Source organism: Folsomia candida, unplaced genomic scaffold (assembly GCF_002217175.1).
Source record: "Folsomia candida strain VU population unplaced genomic scaffold, ASM221717v1 Fcan01_Sc068, whole genome shotgun sequence".
Classification (NCBI taxonomy): domain Eukaryota; kingdom Metazoa; phylum Arthropoda; class Collembola; order Entomobryomorpha; family Isotomidae; genus Folsomia; species Folsomia candida.
Window position 1 is genome coordinate 228,222 of NW_019091260.1, and position 18,996 is coordinate 247,217.

The window sequence follows — 18,996 nt, forward strand, 5'->3', positions numbered from 1 at the left end:
AGGGTACAATGTGAGAAGATATCAAGGACAGATTTAAGTAGACTTAGTGAGGAGTGGGCTTGCCTGGGTGTGAGTAAAAATATAAAGATGGAGAGAAATAAAAATTTACACGGAAACGTTGATAAGGCTGACATGATTTGAAATTTTTGTAATTCGAAATTTGTTGGGCAACGTAATTTTTACGGGAACGCTTAGTGAGTCGAGTTGCGGGTTTATTTGATGTACATAAATATGTATGTTGAGATTCGTACAAAAATATATCCACGTGTGAGTAGCATTTCTAAAGTGTTTTATTCCTTTTGGATGAATCATGTAGTTAGCGATGCCTGGCAATTTTCAAGGATGGAAAACTCCAGGTGACACTTAGTTATTATTTTCGTCGGGTTGATGTCTCTTGAGATATATATGTCACGTTCATTTGGCACACTTTATAGCAGGTGCATATATTTGTAAATACATAGTGCATGTTTAAATTTGATCGATTTTGTTAAGTTGAAACAGTGAAAATATCTGACAGTATTTATGACTGACATTAGAGATTTACCAGCGTATTCTCTCCAGTTTTGACCAAATTGGTGTCAATCCATCACACAAATTTGATATATACGCTGTAAAGCATTCTGAAGAGTCATATACATATGCACTCCGTACTGGTATTGATTTTGTAGTATGTAATTCTCTACCGGATTGGTTATAGTGTCATCCTGAGTGGTACAGATTTCATTATCACCAATTACTACGCCATAACGATCAATGTCACGGGTAGAGTAATATATGTACATATGTACTCCGGCAAGTAATGATTCAATACCAGTTGTCTTTTATAACACTAAATTTCTAAGTGTTTAACTACCAAAGTGAATATTTCCAAAGTAAATACCTTTCTACACTGTAAATAATTTTGCAGAGTCATATTATACGTTACGAAGTTTGGTAAAGGTTTTACAACAGTTGGTAGACTTTTACTACAAATTGGTAACAAATTATTACCAACATGGTTAAGATTTATTACCAAATCTTTACCAAATGTAATGCGCGTTATTACCGTATCTGCAGAGTCATATACGTTACGAATTCGGTACACTCTAAATAAAATCATTACCAAATCATTACCAAAATGCACACGTATATGACTCTGCAGAAACGGTAATAATAACCACCAGCTGGTAAACAAATTGATTGAATCCGAAGTGGTAATAAAGAACACTTTTTGGGATAAAATTAATACCATGATGTATGACAGATGTACTACAATATGTAGTAAAATGTCTACCGCCTGGTAATAAACCATACCACTTTGTACACGGTGTGCTATTCATACCGGTATTAATGCTTTGTTTTAGTATGCCCCATTATTACCAAATGTTGTGCAGATTTCCACCGAAAAGAATAGATTTTTTGCTGTTCTTTAATCTTTCAATCAATTATATTTATTGTAAAATAGTTTTGAAACATACATAATTATAAAATTTAAGTATAATGCAAACTATTGAGTTACAGAAATACACATGTATAAATATTTACATGAAACTCAAATCTGCTCCGATTCCCAACTTAAATTTTTGTTTCACTGAAAAAATAAACGCATAAAATTATTATTAAAGCTTTCCTATTATGATGGTTTTCGATCACCATCTTGATAAGGCGCCTGCATTTGATAATTTGATACTTACCTGTTACCAAAAATTCTATATTTCCAGAATTTCCAGAAGTTTTTATCGTTTTTTTTTCACGGGCAGCACTGGATTAATTTCGTCATGTTGACTTGAGTTGTGCTAAGCGAAAACTAAAACTGACAAATGCGCCACTGTCTCAATGTTTAGCGTCTCACAATTAACACCAAATGTGTTAAAATTCTTACCTCCAGGGTAATAAACTACACCAAAATGTAGATCTCATCAGCACCACAACGGGAAACATTTGTACTACACTTAATGAAAATTATGGTAAAGAGTGTTATCTAAATTTGTAGGATATAATTACCGGCTCGTAGGAGTTTATTACCAAAATTATAAAGATAACTTAGAACATTGCGGTGGAAAGCTAGTTACCCTTTTGGTATTGTTACGGTAATAACCCCGTATAATTTTTGTAGGACGCGTAATTACCAAGAGCTCGGTAAAAACGCTTATTAAGAATTCTTTACCAAGTTGCTAAGAGTGTAATAAATCACAAAAATGTAGGATTAATTAAGGAGGGATGCTGAATTAAAAAATTCCTTAATATGTATGCATCTACATAGTACATAGATAAGGATAAGTGTCATGGTGCACATTCTTTATTATTTTTGCAGACAAACAATTAATGTAATCATCATAAATAGCCTAACGATAAGTGATATAATTTGTTTTACATGAAATCACTTAATTATATATTTGCCGTGTTAGCACAAGATACAAAAATTTCAGATAAAAAAGTGATGATGAAAATGATTTTAATAATCATCGCCAGTCATCCATAAAATCAAAAGTGATATCACAATTACTGCAACAAGAATCATTCCACCATTAATCTTCCAACTTGCGTCGACAGTAATTCGCACGTCGTCGGCCTCTGGCAAAGTTGTTTTTGCTGTGGAGTTAAAATGTACAATTAAATTTCATGAACAAATATGTCGTGATAAATGAATAACAGATGTGCATGTAAGTATGTACTATTTATAGCAAATAAGGCAAAAAAGTTCAACATATTTATTCGTACGACAAGAGATATGCACATACATATTTATGTGAATATGTATTAATGTTGAGTACTAAGAACTTAGGAAATGAACTCATGAAATGCAAAAGATTTATGCAAAAACTAAAAAAGTTTTTGCAATTTTCATAATTATGTTAAAATTACCAAATTCCTTGTCGATTAAGGACAACGCATTTCGCAACCTCTTAATCGTCACGGTATTCCCAATTTTTCCCTGATCTGAAATCCAATTTTCCAGTAATTCCCTGACATATCCGGACCACTGGATCTCCCCGTTTTGATAAGAAATCCGAACTTCTGATAATTTATTACCATTTGTTTTAAGAACTTCTGGTAACATTGTGTAATAATGGGTGATCAAATTTTGGTCAAGCGTCCGGGTAAATCTATTCACCACCTCGGACAAGGGAATGGTACTCATTTTTCAGAATTAATTTTTTTTAATCTTAGTTATTTCGGTGTAACTGATAAAATTAGAGTAATGAGTTGATTCTAAGTATGTGAATATTGTGAGTGTAGTGTGACAATTATTTTGTGTAATTGAACAACCAGCCAAGCCTGCATAATATTTTTGTCCGTTATATGTAGCATCATTCGTCCTGTTATTCGTTGTTATCTTATCTTACCTTGATAAGGGGTTGAGGTTTACTTTGCCCAGCAAATTTCCGGGTACAACGTATCTATTTATGTAGGATTAGTTTACGTGTTGAAGACAAACAGAACTTGTTCAATCAATAATTACATACAGATTTGGTTAAAACGTCGTTCCAGTTTAGTTGTACAAACTAGAAGTTTCTTCCCGACTGGTATTATTATAGTTAAAGTATTCACTTAAATTTGATACACAATCTAAACAATGTGAAGATACATACGTAGATGCATACACATATTTATACATATGTACATAAATCGTCACCCACCGAGTTACTGTGCTGCTCTATTCTTATGTAATGATTACCGAGACGTTTTGTCACAAAAGGGAAATAAATCGAAACGTCGTGTACCAAATTTTTGTACACGTGACTTAGTTATTAACAAACAATTGAAAATTTGTATGTATGTAAATGAGATTTCATGTACATTAAAGCATTAAATTTTTCAATCATGACGTCACGTGTGTTTGGTATACAAGTTTTTGACTTGCTTGCATATTTCCAGTTGGTGACAAAACGTCTTAATCATTACACAAAAATAGCACTAGCACTACAGGATCACGACGGGTTACATCCAAATTATTTAGATTCCAGTTATGTATAGTATACATAATTTATGTTGCTCTAGTTCATAAGATTTTTACAGACCTACAAATTTTCCATGCAAAAATGACATTTTCACCAATGCATACCCTCAAAATAAAAATTTGTAAAATCAACACCGCCGGTGTCAATATATGACTGGTTAAAATGTTGAATCCGAGTTATGATGACTTTGATACCGGTAGTTATAATGTTATGACCGGACGAAAAAATTTCATTGCCACTCGGAATCAAATTGCAACCAAGGCGGTTAAGTCATATAGTGACACCGGCACTAGCGGAACTATAAATATGGGGCCGGTAGGCACAAGGTTGCGGGGGCCCCTGTCCCTGACAGATTTGGCAAGACTTACGAAAATTCATGTAGGAAAATTTTGTTGTTTTTAGGAAAGCATACCCTTAATTCAGTGCAAGGTAATTTTGTGCTGTATGGTTAAACAAACAAAGGTTTAATCTCTTTAGTAAGTGACTGGGGCATCCAAAATCGGAGTTTCTGATTTTGTAAAACCGGTTTTCTATTTAAACGAAAACCGGTTTTACAAGTTTCTAAAAACCCGTTTTTACACATTCGAAAACCGGTTGTAGGTTTTTGATAAAGCGGACTTTTTTGAAGCATATATTTAATGTTTCTTATTGTTGATATAATTCTTCTCATTCTTGATTGTTATATTTGCAAACTTTATAAAATTAGCTGCAAAACCGATTTTAAAAACCGGTTTTACCCAGAATCGAAAACCGGTTTCCCAAGATTTTCCAAAATCGGATTAATAGAAAACTAGTTTTTCAAAATTTTTCGATTTTGGACGCCCTTGGTTGTGACTCCAATCTCAACATTTTAGACTGAAAATTACAAAATAAAATTTCAGAAATGGCAAAATTTTTTAACATAATTTTAATTAGCTTTAATTTTTTGCAGTGTCGCTTGCAACGCTTACCCCTCGTTTCGCCTGTTCACAAATTTTAACAATTCCGGATAGCTACGGGGCCTCAACACCGGCGGTGTTGATTTTACAAATTTTTTCTTTGAGTGTACATAAAATAACAATAATAGCACATTTATATTTAGTGCAAATCGATTATCTGTATTTACGTAGATCTTTTAGCATTTGTTGGTACTCAATAATTGATACGATCATATCGGTAATATTATGAAGTAATGGAAAGGTTTTTAAGTTTGAAACCTTCAATTTTTTATGACATATGTGATCCCCCGTGTGACCAAATGACACTATAAAAATCTGCAATGCCAAGCCAAACATGTTTATAATCTGTAAATCCGCAGGTTAAGAATTATCCACAAATATGAAAGTGATAAATTATTGTTAAATTTCAACCTTAATCCACACACAATTGAATCAAGCTGACAACCGGGTTTACATAATATGACGAATTATTCTGTTGATAGTTCCATTATCTATTATTACCGACCATCTGTCATATCACAGGGTTCGGAAAGAAGATTTTAATTTATGAACTCAATTTTTACGGTGATTTGTTATTTTTTACTTATTGGTTTCGTACAATGGAAATATTTAAATATTTACTAAAAGCCTACAATAAAAATTGTGTTTGTAAAGATTAAAGTAGTCAAAACGTTCAGAGTGGATTTCAAGTCGATCGTACGCAAAATACAGCATCACGTTGGGAACCTTAAGTATTTCCAGGGTTGTGTAACCACAAGCTGCAACGTATGCAAATTTTATCAGTATCAGCCAGCCATCCTTTAGCCTAGGAACAACCTTTGTGCATCTAATTTTAGCCTCAAAATTTTATAAAGCCGTGAAGCTTATACAGGTTTGGTAACATTAATCAAACTGCGTTTGAATAAGAACGTAACATTTAGGAAGAATGAGATTGTTTCTATCCTTCAGCCTCCTTTTGGCCTACGGATCATTGACTCACGGTCAATGGAATACAATCACGAGGTACGCCACGGAAAATGGAGGAACGACGGGTAATTATCGAGACTTTGAGGGAATCATAAATTTGTAGCAGATTGCCGTGAAAATTTATAATTTCTCGCGCAAACATTGAAAAATTCGACCGTATCAACCGTGTTGCAAAAGCGGTAAACCACAAGGAGCCAATTCTTTAGGGGCCATCGTTTCAAACAAAATTTTTCAAACCAACCTCCCAAAATTTTGACCTGACGCTATTGAGAATAATGTTCCGCTTTGAAAAGTAAATTCAATCTATCTTATGTGCGAAGTAAATTATTAAATCCTGCGTTGCGTTAACTTAATAAAGAGGAAAGTTTATGTTTGTGTAGGAGTCACGAAATTTTTGAATGGATTTTTTTAAGTAGTATGGTTTACTAGAATTCGGACTACACTAACTTATCAAAAGGATAATAAGTATTACTGTATTATGATCCATATTCTCTTAAGTGGAACCGCGCTCAATGCCATGTGCATTTCGACCTGGTTAGTAGATATTTATAAAGTCTGTTGTAAATCATTCTTGGCCACTAATACGACTTTCCTCAACAACCCTCCAGTTTGCGATTTTCACTCGGAATTCGAAATGTACTTGCTGATTTTTCGCCATTAACGTTCGAATTTTTCTATCTCTTTCGCGTTGAAACGAAGATTAGAGTCCGTCCTATTCCACAAGGTCGAAAACTTGCCACTTTCTCCAAAATAAAGGACATTTAGGGTTAGGAGAATTATTATTTACGGACATTGTGGATGTACAAATGAGAAAAACTTTATTGTTTTCTAAATGGTGTCAAGCTTTCGATCTCGATTGCGATCATCATCAGGACGGAAAATATTACAAATCAATTATTATTATTCCCAGAGACTTGAAAATTTTAAATCGAAATAATTTATGGTTGTTTGAGAAGTGGAACCATTAGCGACGACCAAATTGGGTTAATTTCCATGCCGGAGTCCTTGTTCATTGCGTTGGGGGTCTTTTGTATGTACAGAGCCTCCATGAATACATTTAGGGGTTTACTGTTTTAGGGGTATCTTTCTCAATGTTAACCGTGGCATGACCAATTAGGAATTTTACAGGGAGTTCAGTTTTTATGCACAAGTTTTGTTGATAATCTAGACTGGCAGGGCTGCCTGCGTGAAAAAATGTGTTTTCCGAAGTCTTTAAGGGATCAGGGTCGATGTAGGTCTCGTCATAAATGATAATAATTTTTAATGACATTTGACGGTAAAATTTTTTGCAACATTTTTTGAAGGTGATTGTCGGTCTTTAACGTACTTGCCAGACTTTGTTTGATTTTTTCTGTAATCCCCTGTTTGTGAACTTTAATGATGCACAACAACCTTTTTTGAAATTTTCGGTTCCAGGAAATTCACAGGATTTTACCCCGAACGACTGGTAGTGAAGAGTTATTTGACGGCGTCAACATTTTTTTGGGTGGCTGTGACGAGTAGTGGCCTCGAATGTTTTTTGAATTTCGCTTTTTGTCATTCTAATACTTCGAAATATAAACATAGATTTTCGTTTTGCAACATACTTCCGTTTTGAAGTGTTACCACGTGATGTTTTAGTCACGTTATGCGACGTTTTTTAGTTAAAAAACCTACAGTGCAGACTCCATATAGCCCGAGTCAGGGACAGAGTCCCTGACTCCTCCAGGGTCACTCTGGTTAAAATTTGCTCACTTTTAGCTTCATATCCTTTCGTGAGAAGCCATTAGGTATCACCGTGCCGGATTTAATGTTTTAAAGTAATTTCTAAAAATCGGTATGGGTCACCCCACAGGGTCGCTCCAGATAAGAATTTTACCAATTCCATGTCATATTCTTCTATTAAGATCCATTAGCAATCTATCTACCAAATTTCAGCTTGGTATGACGATTTTGAAAAATCGGTATGGGTAACCCCGTAGTCCCTCAAGATGAAAATTTTTCCAACTAGAAGTCATTTTTATCTATTAGGAGCCATTAGCAACCTCTGTACCAGATTTCAGCTTTCTACGACAACTTTGAAATTTTGGTGCACGAGACCCCACCCACTCCGATGACCCCCACCGGTCAACCACTTGACCGATTTTGCCCATCTTCGAACTCGTTTCCTAACTTTGTCCAATATGCATATGGTAAAAATTTCAAGTCAATCGGTTCAGCCGTTTTGGCTCTATCGTGCCGGACAGACGGACGGACGGACGGACGGACGGACGGACGGATATGACGGTTCCATAAGCCCTGACTCGGGCTAAAAACTCGATTGTCAAGTTTTTTATTTCCAACCCTATTTCTATCGAATTTCGTCGTTTTAGAAAAAAATGCTTTATACCCCTTGAAGCGCCTGAAGTTGCGTCTCAGAAAATATTAATGCTGAATTTCAGTTTCAACGAACTGCGCAGTATACTTTAAAATAGCGCAGTTCCACTTAAGAGAATATGGATCATAATTACATCAAAATTTTATTTGGAAAGGTGGCCAGGGCGGTGACACTATCTATGTCTCTAACGAGGCCCAACTTGTCGCCGCTGTGACCGGAGACGACCCTCGTATTGTAAAGATCACTTCAAACATCGCGCTCTCCGCGGTAGTTCGGCCAGGGTCGAATAAATCCATTCTGGGTGCCGGTCCAACCGCGGGAGTGACGGGATCCGGTTTCTACATCCGTCGCCAACGTAACGTCATCATCTGCGGGCTTAAAATTTCTTACGCGATCGCGCCCGACGATGGTGTCTCCATCGATGAATCTACTAACGTGTGGGTCGATCATAACGAATTTTTCGCGGATCGAGAACACCGCAAGGATTACTATGACGGACAATTGGACGTTAAACATGCCGCAGATTTTATTACCGTGTCACGGAACAAGTTTCATGACTCTTACAAAACGAGTTTTATCGGACATTCGGACAATAATGCGGACGAGGATACGGGAAAGGTAAAGTCCGTGTCAAATTGAAAGTATCCACATGTTTTCAGCGGAAATATGAGCGCACGTCTTTTCAAGAAATACTTCCTCATTCAAAATTCATTCATTTTAAAACTTCGAGAATATTATTCATACATTAGTAATTTACTTAAATTTATTCACCTCCTTAATTGAATTTCTCAATTTACCATAGGTGTTAACCATGTCGTGGAAATTGAATAATGAATATTAGTATTCATTTATTCTTCACGAACATGAAATGAATAACTTCTTCATTCATTTAAAATTGCGATAAAATTTTTTCACTCGTTCATTTTGTAAATTATTTATCCATTCATTTCTTCATTCTTGATCAATGAATGAAGAAATGAAATGTGAACAGGTATCATGATGTGTAAGATAACGTAAGAATTGGCCTTCAAATTTTAACAATCTCAAACATACATAACTCTGCCCCAATTTCCCCACAGCTCCGCATCACCTACAACAACAACTGGTTCACCGATGTCGGATCCCGCCTTCCTTCCCTGCGTTTCGGAACTGGCCACATTTACAACAATTTGTACGAAAGGGTGGACACTTCCGGGATAAATAGTCGAATGGGGGCACAAGTCTTGGTTGAGAGGAACGTCTTCATCGAAACGGTTGTCCCCCTCACGACAAATCTCGACAGCGCTAGAAGGATTCGCTGTAGAGCGGGAGAACGACTGGGGTGATTCGGAACCCAACATTACGCAAGAAGGATCATTCACGAATCCGCCGTATTCCTATGAGATGGAAGAAGTGGCCCGAGTTGCGACCGTTGTCCGAGCCGGGGCGGGAGCTACGATCAGTTTTCCTTAAAATATGTAAATGAAAATTTGAATTGAGTTTCAAAATTACATGAATAAAAAATGAGTTACGAGCCGAGATATTTTTTAGCGCGCTAAAGTTGCATAACACGCATTATGTTCTCTATGTCGGCAATATTTTTCACTCAGGGGACCTTTGTAAACTTCATAATTCAATTTCGTATTTTTTACACCCTCCCACGCCATTTAACATGTTTCACATAGGCACGATATTATTGGGCCTAGACCACCCACCCAACACTCTTTGCGTTACGAAGTTTACGAAGATCCCCCCAGACAACTAGAGGCGTTCCATGGTTGACATAGCATTACAAGGCTATCTGTTGTCAGCAGTCCTGACTCAGGACCACATAAGATAATAATGAATGATAAGTAATACTGAGGACATGAATTCATCTAATACATATGCTAGGCTGCAAATGCATGACAGTGTTGCCGGTTGAGTGAGCGGGCGGCGAACAGGAAAAAGACAGAGCGAGTGCGATGGGATGCAAATTAGTATTACGAATCATTACGCTGGCATAAAGGACTGAATAAGTTACCCTTACCCTAAAGTTAAGCCTAACGCTTAATTGAATCCCCTTATTCCAAACTGGTTGAAAATAAAATTTAACAACTGCACGTTGGCTCTAGAATCCGGATAGTTCAAAATCCTTTATTTACATAATGCTTAAGGCAATCACATATGTATTGATTCTCACTCATTAACACCGCTTCTTCGAATTACCAATAGTTACTAAATTAATAAAACATTAGACAACAAGGATGGCTCATTTCAATTGGTTTGGGCTTCCTGGTGCCTGGTGACCATGGTGGTGACCTTCCTGGTGACCCAGGGGGTATATTTTTGCAAGAATCAATGTTGTGCATGTGAGCTAGTCTACATAATTAAAGTCTTACATACATTACCCATTTTCAATTATAAGTAATGCATATTCTACAACGCGTCGCAAATAATGCACTTGCTCATAACATACTTCTATTATCCCCACCACAGCAGATAATCCGCAACAGATCCCCCAAATTTTCAAGGTCGTGACAACTCTTGAAGTAAAATCCATCTTTTCCAACGCCATAACTTTCGGTCTCGTCCAATTATCATAATACGGAAATAGCTTCTTTGGTCTTCTCTTGCTAAACCAGTCCTCCCACCGCTTATAAATTCCCGAAACCATGAGAAATTTTACCCTGTCAAGTACAAAGTTCCTCCTTGGTGTTGGATAAATCTGGATTGCATACCACGTAAGAAGGAAATCTTCATCAGCTCCGTCCATGAAAACGATGCCGTCCACATTATCATTTAAGTACGGTATAATATCCTTAATATTTTCATTTTCGTCTAAATACGCCAATTTATCGGCGCATCGCGATAAATTCGGATATACATGGGAAGGCCACTTGTAGTGCAAATTGCGCCTGAAAATCCTCATATCTTTGTTGCTGTTAGAGCGCGTGTCTAACAGTGCCTTTGCAAATCTTTTGTATCCCAACAAGCGTGGCGAGTCCCCTGCGTAGTCTGCTGCAATTGCCATTTCTGGGAAAAATTGAAACGATATGGTGTGGTGAAGAGGGGCTCCGTTGGTGTAGAGGTCGTAATATAGCTTGGAATAAGGTATTATGGGGACAAAGAACTGAAATCCTTGGTCTTGCAGGTCGTAAATGTGGGTCCATAAAGGACTCCTTTTATACGGCAGAATCACTTCCGCTGTGAAAATGGTTTTGTACAAAGAAGTCAACAATACAGCGCAAAATATCCAAATCCAGAATACATAATTTAGTTGTGAAGGAAAAACCTTGTTGATATTTGGGACAGATATTTCAAGAAGGACAGCCACCGAGAGGATACTCGCGTCGACATTCTGCAGCGAGCAGGTTATCATACCTCTTATCGAGGAAAATATCACCACAACGGTAATAATACAGAGCCAAACGTACTTGTCGAACGGATCGATAAATGCTTTGTACGAGTTCTCTTTTTGAATACCGTAGCAAGACAGAAAACTGTAAGACCGACTTCCGGTAAGGACAACTTGATGAATATTGGAATTATATTGACGGGTTTTTGCGTGAAAAACATATTTCCTGTTTCTATCCACTATCCTTGAGACTGACATATTAAATAAGGAATCGGACAGAACGGTGTATGCAACAAAATCGTCGAGAGATTCGGATTGATTTGCTACTTGGATCCAATCCGGGCTCTGTTTAAGATGAAAATATTTCTTCTTCATTTCCATAAATGTTTGGGTGAAAGTGGTTTCAATTTTTCCTAAAATCAGCCAACCATAATAAACCCAGGCAAATTTGTTGTAGGTCATGGCAATTTTGTGTGCTGCGTCTTCGATTGATTGGTAACATTCCATTTTGGATTTTGGGGAGCAATTTATGTCCAATAAAAATTCGAACTTTGCCGAAACTGGGAAATTTCTCGACGTTAATGGACGGTACAGATTTAAGTGGTAAAAGTGCTCAGTACCATTGAATCCCGGTTGAGAAAAGTGGTATTCACGGCTGCCCAAATACATAATTTCTGGGAAGAGAATCTTCTCGCAGATGGTTTGTACTTGGGCAGAATTCGTTTCGGCTGGCACAAGCCAAATAATGTGAATTGGATACGCCGAACCTGGAAGGCGCGGAAATATTGGGGAATGCAATAAGTTGGAGTAGGCAAATTTGACCCCCAAATCTGGAAAGACGCATGTCCAACAAAACTTTGCGGCTTGTCGGCGACGAGTGAATGACACGTTTGTGAAGAGGAATTTCCTGTCGAACGGACCGTATTGAGGTTGAGATGGGAAATTTTCCACGTAAATTAGTAGTGGGTGAAGGGGGGCAAGAAAATCGGTTTGATTTGTGGTGAATGTAACGATGAGTGTACAATGGGAGAAGATGTCGAGGATGGAGGTTAAATGGCTGGGTGCAGGATCAGCTTGACTTGGTGTCAATATAAATACGAGGATGCAAAGGGACAAAGATTTTCGTGGAAAAGTTGACATGACTTCGAGGTTATTTTAAAGTTCGAAATTTATCTGACTATGCATGCGGATTTGGTGACCGGGAAACTGCATGTGTACTTGGTGAAGGGCTTCATTTCGGTTTGGTTTACGTGTTCATATGTAAATATGTATACACTCTAAATAAAAATGAGTATAATTACTCAAGGTTGAGTAAGAAAAAGAGGATAACACAAACCAAATAAACCGTAGTAACGTTAGAAGTAGCTCACCCTGCAATATAAATTAGGATGTATATAATTTTGCACCCATGGTGCCGCATGAGTGCACAAAATAAGTATAAAACTCCAATTAGTTGGTTCCAATGGTGCATTATAATCGGAATATGTAGGTGTAGAATTTTGAGATTTTTTGTATCAATAGTGTAGAATAAGGCGACAAAATTAGGTTCATAATGATTTAGACATAACTTTGCACCAAAGGTGCGGAATAAGCCGACAAAAGAGATCATAATTTTTATATATTCTTGCACCAAGGGTGCAATATAAACGGAAAAATGAAGAAAAGGCCGAATTAGTATGCACCACCTGGGCAGTATGAGAGACCAAGGGGCATATTTAACTTTGAAAACTTTATGTCAAAATTGTAGGATTAGCTTTTCCGGATATTCTGCACTATTGGTGCGTTGTACATCGCTTCCTCCAATTATTTCGCATCATTTTGTGTTATCAATTGTTAGACACCAATGGTGCTATTAATTTATAATAAAATGGACCTGGTACATTTTAATTAGCATCAATTGATGCAAAAAGGTCGTTAAAAGACAGACGGACGGACGGACAAGAGGAATTCAATAGCTCCCGTGCTACGCAGGATGAGCTAATAATAAAACTTACCCAATGTTTACAAAATTTATGAACCCGTTGGGCAAATTTTACACAACTTTTGGACACGTTTTGCACAAAGGGTGGACAAATTTTATGTACCTTCTGGTTGTGTCATCCTCTTTTTTTACCCAACCTTGAATAAATTTTACTCATTTTTATTTAGAGTGAATTGATTGTGTATTTTAGAATTCAGAGTGCATTTTCAAGAGGATTTGCCTGTACAAAATTATAGTTAACTAACATAATATGTTATTTAACCACAATTTTATGAGTGACAATATTATTGTCACTCATTCAGCGACATAGTCAGATACATCCACTCTAAAAATTCCATCAAATTTGTAAAATGCGCTGTCAGTATTACACAGATATGTATGTATACTAGTTCAAGCGCCAAGTGAGCATGACATGCGATATACACCCAGTAAACATTTTATGTATGTCCCAGACGTGGGCCAGTGGTATCCAACATCTCTGGCCGGAGTGCCTTTTTGAAACACGAAAAATGTTGTGCCACAGAGTTGCAAACCGAACTTGAGCCGTAGTTCTATCTAAGTTAACCCAGAGTTGACCCGTACATGATAATCTGACTTGCGCCAGAGTTGGGCCGAACTTATTTTACATGGTTGGCCCAAGTATGGTAAAAGTATGTACCAAGTGCGGCTGAAGTCAGGATGCCAATGATTTCCCAGATACATTTTAGATTACTGAAAATGTTACATTTGTTTATTAAATTCAAATTTTATGCAATTTCACTAATACTTGCAAAATACATTACGTTTACATAAAACTATAAATAACTACGGCACAGGACAACATACATATTCATTTGAGGAAAACGGCATGAAATATACTTTACAAATAATGTTTTCCATCTTAAAATTAGTTTTTGAACAAGCTACTACTTTAACAATTTGAATTTTAAAGTCGCTACTATTAATGGGAAAAGTATATGTACAAGTCGCCAACTGGAGCTAGTCTATACCCGTCAAAGGCACGGTCTTCATGAAATTTATAAATTTGAATCATGTAATATGACTTCACTATATTTGTAATAGTAAACTATTAACTTCTGCTTTTCTTTTCCTGTATCGTGTTGTCCTTGAAGCGTTCATTGTTGATTTGTTCTTGGCCCTGCTGATGATTTATTTTCACGACGTCTTTCCCTGCCGCCGTCCCGGTCCTTGGCGTTGCTGAACCACTTCCTCGCGTCAATTTCCACGTCCTTTTTAGTATTGGAGCTGCACCGTGGATTTTTTAAAATCGCATCTGCAACAAAAATTAAATTTATAACTTGAGCTGATAAAAATTAAACAATAAAATAGTTAGAACTTTATTCACTACTGACCAATAACAATATTAAAAATTCCAAGCTTGTTAAGGGCGAATTCATTGCTTTTCCCTGTCAATGACGTCTTCTCAGCTACTTGCTGCCCAAATATTTCGCTCAAAACGCGAATTGTGGTGTCATGAACATCGAGCCCTCCAACTCGAACAATTTTTTTAAACTAAATGTGCATAATTAATGAAAAACATTAAAATACACGCAAAAATCAAAGCTCTGCATACAACGAACGTCTCTATATTTAAAAGTATTTTTTTACCAGCTTCTTTTTTAATTCAGCGGATGTTATAAAAGATTCTAACTGCAGCAGCTCTTCCTCCGATTTTACAGGAACATTAAATATCTTCTCATCCGTGGATTCGTTTTCACTCGCAGCAATAGCACCCACCTGAGCGGAAAGTCGGGTAAGTTGATTTTTGATTGATGTCAATGAATCCAAAACTAGTTTTTCGAAACCTAAATTTAAAATGAAATTCAACCTCATTTACATCCAACGGATTCATGCTTATAATTTATACTACATTATAATACTTATAATTTGTCCATTGCTGGTCGGGTTTTCAACGTGGTTATAAATAGGGCGCAACGTATCTCCGGCACTGACCGAATTGGTGTCATGGGTAGATCACTCGGTAATTAGTGGTAAACTAGAATTTACTTTCGCAGGGGGTTGGCTTGTGTCCCAATTCTGAATTTCGACTTGAACGGCTGAGCTTAGATCATCCGGGTCAGGATAGAATTGGATGATTTCGCTACTTGGCCCAGGAATGCTTTCAGAATCGCTTGTTGAGTTCTTCTCAAGTCCAAGAATTTCACCTATGAGATTAAAATTTATTAAATTAGTTATGCACGAATAGAGATGAAAATGTGAAAAATAATACGCCATGATACCTGAGGAGGTAGGTGGCTCTATAAGATGGCTAAAACTTTCCTCGTCAGGCCATTTCAATTGGTAAGGAGATGTGCTATTACTCAAATTACAGCTTTTAGTTTTTGTCTTATATCGTTTTCTTTGTCCAATTGCTACTTTCGGAGTACTAGGCTCGCTTTCGATGTCGCTCTGTAGTCGCGCTGTGTCCACATTCGAATTGGCGATGTCATAATCGTCTGAAATATATGAATTAATTAACCATATTCAGCTGATCATTAATAAAAATAATTAATCAAACTAATGATAAAATTATTTACCACTGCATAGTGCTTGAAAAACTCGAACTGGTAAATTTTTCCAGTTTTCGCGTGGCAAACTATTTGGCTCTTTGATGAGGTCGAGGCAGTTAGGGCCAAACTTTTTTGGCCAGCGACACTTCACAGTTCCGTCTTCTTCAAAAATCCATGTGGTAGGAACTGCAGCGACCGTTTTTTCTTCCGTGAATTCCACGAAAAATTTCTTGAAATTTTTAGTTAGATCTGCCATGCCGCCCGATTTCCTTTTCATTCATGAACTGCAAGCCTACAAACTTGCCGCTCGCAACTCTGGATAAGATGAGAAAGTCGAGCAAAAACTAAAACACGGGCCAACTTCGGCCCAACTCCGGTTAATAACCAATGGGTTAACTCAGGTGTCCTACTTTGGGCCAAGCGTCAACTTCCGCACTTAAATCTAAGTTAGATTTCCAAGTCTGATCCATCTCTGGCCCTTCTCTCTCGTGCCGGACTTAAATTAAGTTCGGATACCTTTCTTTCCCCACCCATGGCCCTGACCTGGATAGCTCAGATTTGCCAGAAAAAAGATGAGCCAGACATGCCAGGGATAAAACGTCTATGGGCCATACATTGATGTTTACTGGGATACACACCCAAGGAAAGCAATAACGAAATGTCACTTGGATGGAGTTTCCCTCTGCTTGAAAATTATCACCCATCACTAAATAAATAACTCGATGAAGGCGGATACATTACAAATATACTTACTTTAGAAGTGCCACTCATCCAAACATGGGTATACTGAATGTTTGTGTGTATACTTACATAATCATTTTTATATGTAAGAAGGTACACATATGTATGTAAATATTTAAACAATGCTGAAATGATAGTATTCTTGATACACCCACAAATTTACTTACTTATCCAGTAGCAAAATTTACATTGTCACATGAATTCCGAACTTCTTCAAATCCTCACAAAATCATGTCGTACTTTCTCATCTTTCCCCGTAAACCTTTGTTTATCTACATCTTAATTTTTATATTGACCCAAGGCCAAGCTGGTACCGGACCAAGTCACCTGAACTCTATCCTTGACATCTTCTCCCATTGTACACTCGTGGTGAAATTCGGAAAACACCCTACCGATCTTCATCCCCTTCATCCTCTCCTAATTTACGTTGGAAACTTTCCATCCAAACCTGAATTCGGACCTGCAGAAAATACATTCCTCTTAACAAACGTGTCATTCACTCGACGTCGACAAATTCCAAAATTTTGTTGGGCATACGTCTATCCCGATATGGGGGTCAAATTTGCCCTCTCCACCTTCCTCTATTCCCCAATATTTCCGCGACCTGTCGGTTCAGCTTATCCCATTCATATTATTTGGCTCGCATCACCTGCGACGAATTCTTCGCAAATACAAACCATTTACGGGAAGCTTCTTTCAACAGAACTTATGTCTTTGGGCAGCCATGAATACTACTTTACTCAGCCAGGATTGAATGGAAATGTGCAGTTTTACCACTTAAATATGTATTATAGACAAGAATCTTTGAAAGATTTCCCAATTTCTGCAAATTTCGAACCTTTTTCCGAAATAAGTTGCGTCTCAAGATTTAAAATGGAATGTTATCAAAACATCGAAGATGAAACAGATAAAATGGGCATGGCCTTCAACAAATATTCCTGGGCTTTTGTAGATTGGCTGACTTGGGCAAAAATTGTGCACACCTTCACCCAAACATTTATCGAAATGCAAAAGAAACACTTTCAGTTTACACGGTGCCCGGATTGGATTCAAATAGCAAATCAATCCCAATCGCTAGACGACTTTATTGCATACACCATCCTCTCAGAGTCACTGTATAATATGTCATTTCCGATGAAAGTGTATAGAAACAGGAAATATATTTTCTATGGAAATACCCGTCAATATGATTCCAAGATACATCAGGTCGTACTTGTCGGAACTCAATCTTACAGTTTTTTGTCGTGTTACGGAATTCAAAAAGAGAACTCGTACAAAGCATTTATCGATCCATTTGACAAGTACGTTTGGCTCTGCATTATAACCATAGTGCTTATATTTACCGCGATAAGAGGTATGATAACCTGGTCTATGCATACTCTTGACGTGGCCATCATTTCGATAGCGGTACTTCTTGAAATTTCGATCCTCTCAAATATTAACAGAGTTGTCGAACCACAACAATTAAAACTTATTTTCTGGATTTGGATATTTTGCGCGGTGATATTAACCTCATTATACAAAACTATTTTCACAACGGAAGTTATCCTCCCGTACAAAAGGAGCCCCGTATGGACACACATTTATGACCTGCAAGACCAAGGATTTCAGTTTTTCCTCCCCATTATACCTGACAACAAGTTATTTTACGATTTGTACACAAGCGGTGCAAAAATCCACAACATTCTCTCGTTCGAATTTTTTGCGGATGCAGTAATTGCAGCAGGTTACGAGGGGGACTCGCCACGCTTGTTGGGATACAAAAGATTTGCCAAAGCGTTAACAGGAATGGACATTAACGGTGGAAGAGAAGATACAGCTAACAAAAATTTACCAAGTATTTGGCGAAAATTGCACTATAAGTGGCCTTCTCACGTTTACCCGAACTTATCTCGATGTGCCGATAAGTTGGCGTATTTAGACCGAAAGGAAAATATTAAGGATATTATTCCATACTTAAATGATAACGTGGATGGAACAGTTTTCATGGAGGGGGCTGATGAAGATTTCCTTCTCACGTGGTATGCGATCCAAGTTCAGCCAACAATACGTAGGAATTTTGTGCTTGACAGGTTAAAATTGCTCATGGTTTCGGGAATTTATAAGTGGTGGGAGGAGTGGTTCAGGAAAGGACGACCAAAGAAGCTGTTTCCGTATTATGCAAATTGGGCAGGACCGAAAGTTGAAGCATTGGAAAAGCTGGATTTTACTTCAAGGGTTGTGACCACCTTACAAATTTGGGGAATA

General features: G+C 37.3%; 2 protein-coding genes and 1 long non-coding RNA gene across 4 annotated transcripts; 1 reads left to right on the forward strand and 2 right to left on the reverse strand.

Moving 5' to 3' along the window:
• Positions 1–1,410: 1,410 nt before the first annotated feature.
• On the reverse strand, positions 1,411–2,162 carry LOC118433678. Its single transcript, XR_004833513.1, has 3 exons — positions 1,862–2,162; positions 1,674–1,792; positions 1,411–1,570 (listed from the first exon to the last, which is right to left on the reverse strand). It is a non-coding gene; the product is annotated as an uncharacterized LOC118433678 (long non-coding RNA).
• An 86-nt stretch (positions 2,163–2,248) lies between these two features.
• LOC110862785 lies at positions 2,249–3,277 on the reverse strand. Its single transcript, XM_022111993.2, has 2 exons — positions 2,845–3,277; positions 2,249–2,571 (listed from the first exon to the last, which is right to left on the reverse strand). The coding sequence occupies exons 1-2, from the start codon at positions 3,119–3,121 to the stop codon at positions 2,435–2,437; spliced, it is 414 nt and encodes a 137-aa protein (XP_021967685.1). The 5' UTR covers positions 3,122–3,277; the 3' UTR covers positions 2,249–2,434.
• A 2,392-nt stretch (positions 3,278–5,669) lies between these two features.
• On the forward strand, positions 5,670–9,721 carry LOC110862776 (pectate lyase A). 2 transcript variants are annotated; one of them, XR_004833511.1, is made up of 4 exons: positions 5,670–5,750; positions 5,828–5,910; positions 8,356–8,819; positions 9,281–9,721. XR_004833511.1 is itself a non-coding variant. In XM_035845855.1 (3 exons), exons 1-3 carry the CDS (start codon positions 5,805–5,807, stop codon positions 9,524–9,526), a joined length of 816 nt encoding a protein of 271 aa, XP_035701748.1. In that variant the 5' UTR covers positions 5,770–5,804; the 3' UTR covers positions 9,527–9,721. The 2 variants fall into 2 exon arrangements, 1 of the variants encoding a protein (XP_035701748.1); XM_035845855.1 differs by lacking the exon at positions 5,670–5,750 and having other exon boundaries at positions 5,770–5,910.
• The last annotated feature ends 9,275 nt before the right edge of the window (positions 9,722–18,996 follow it).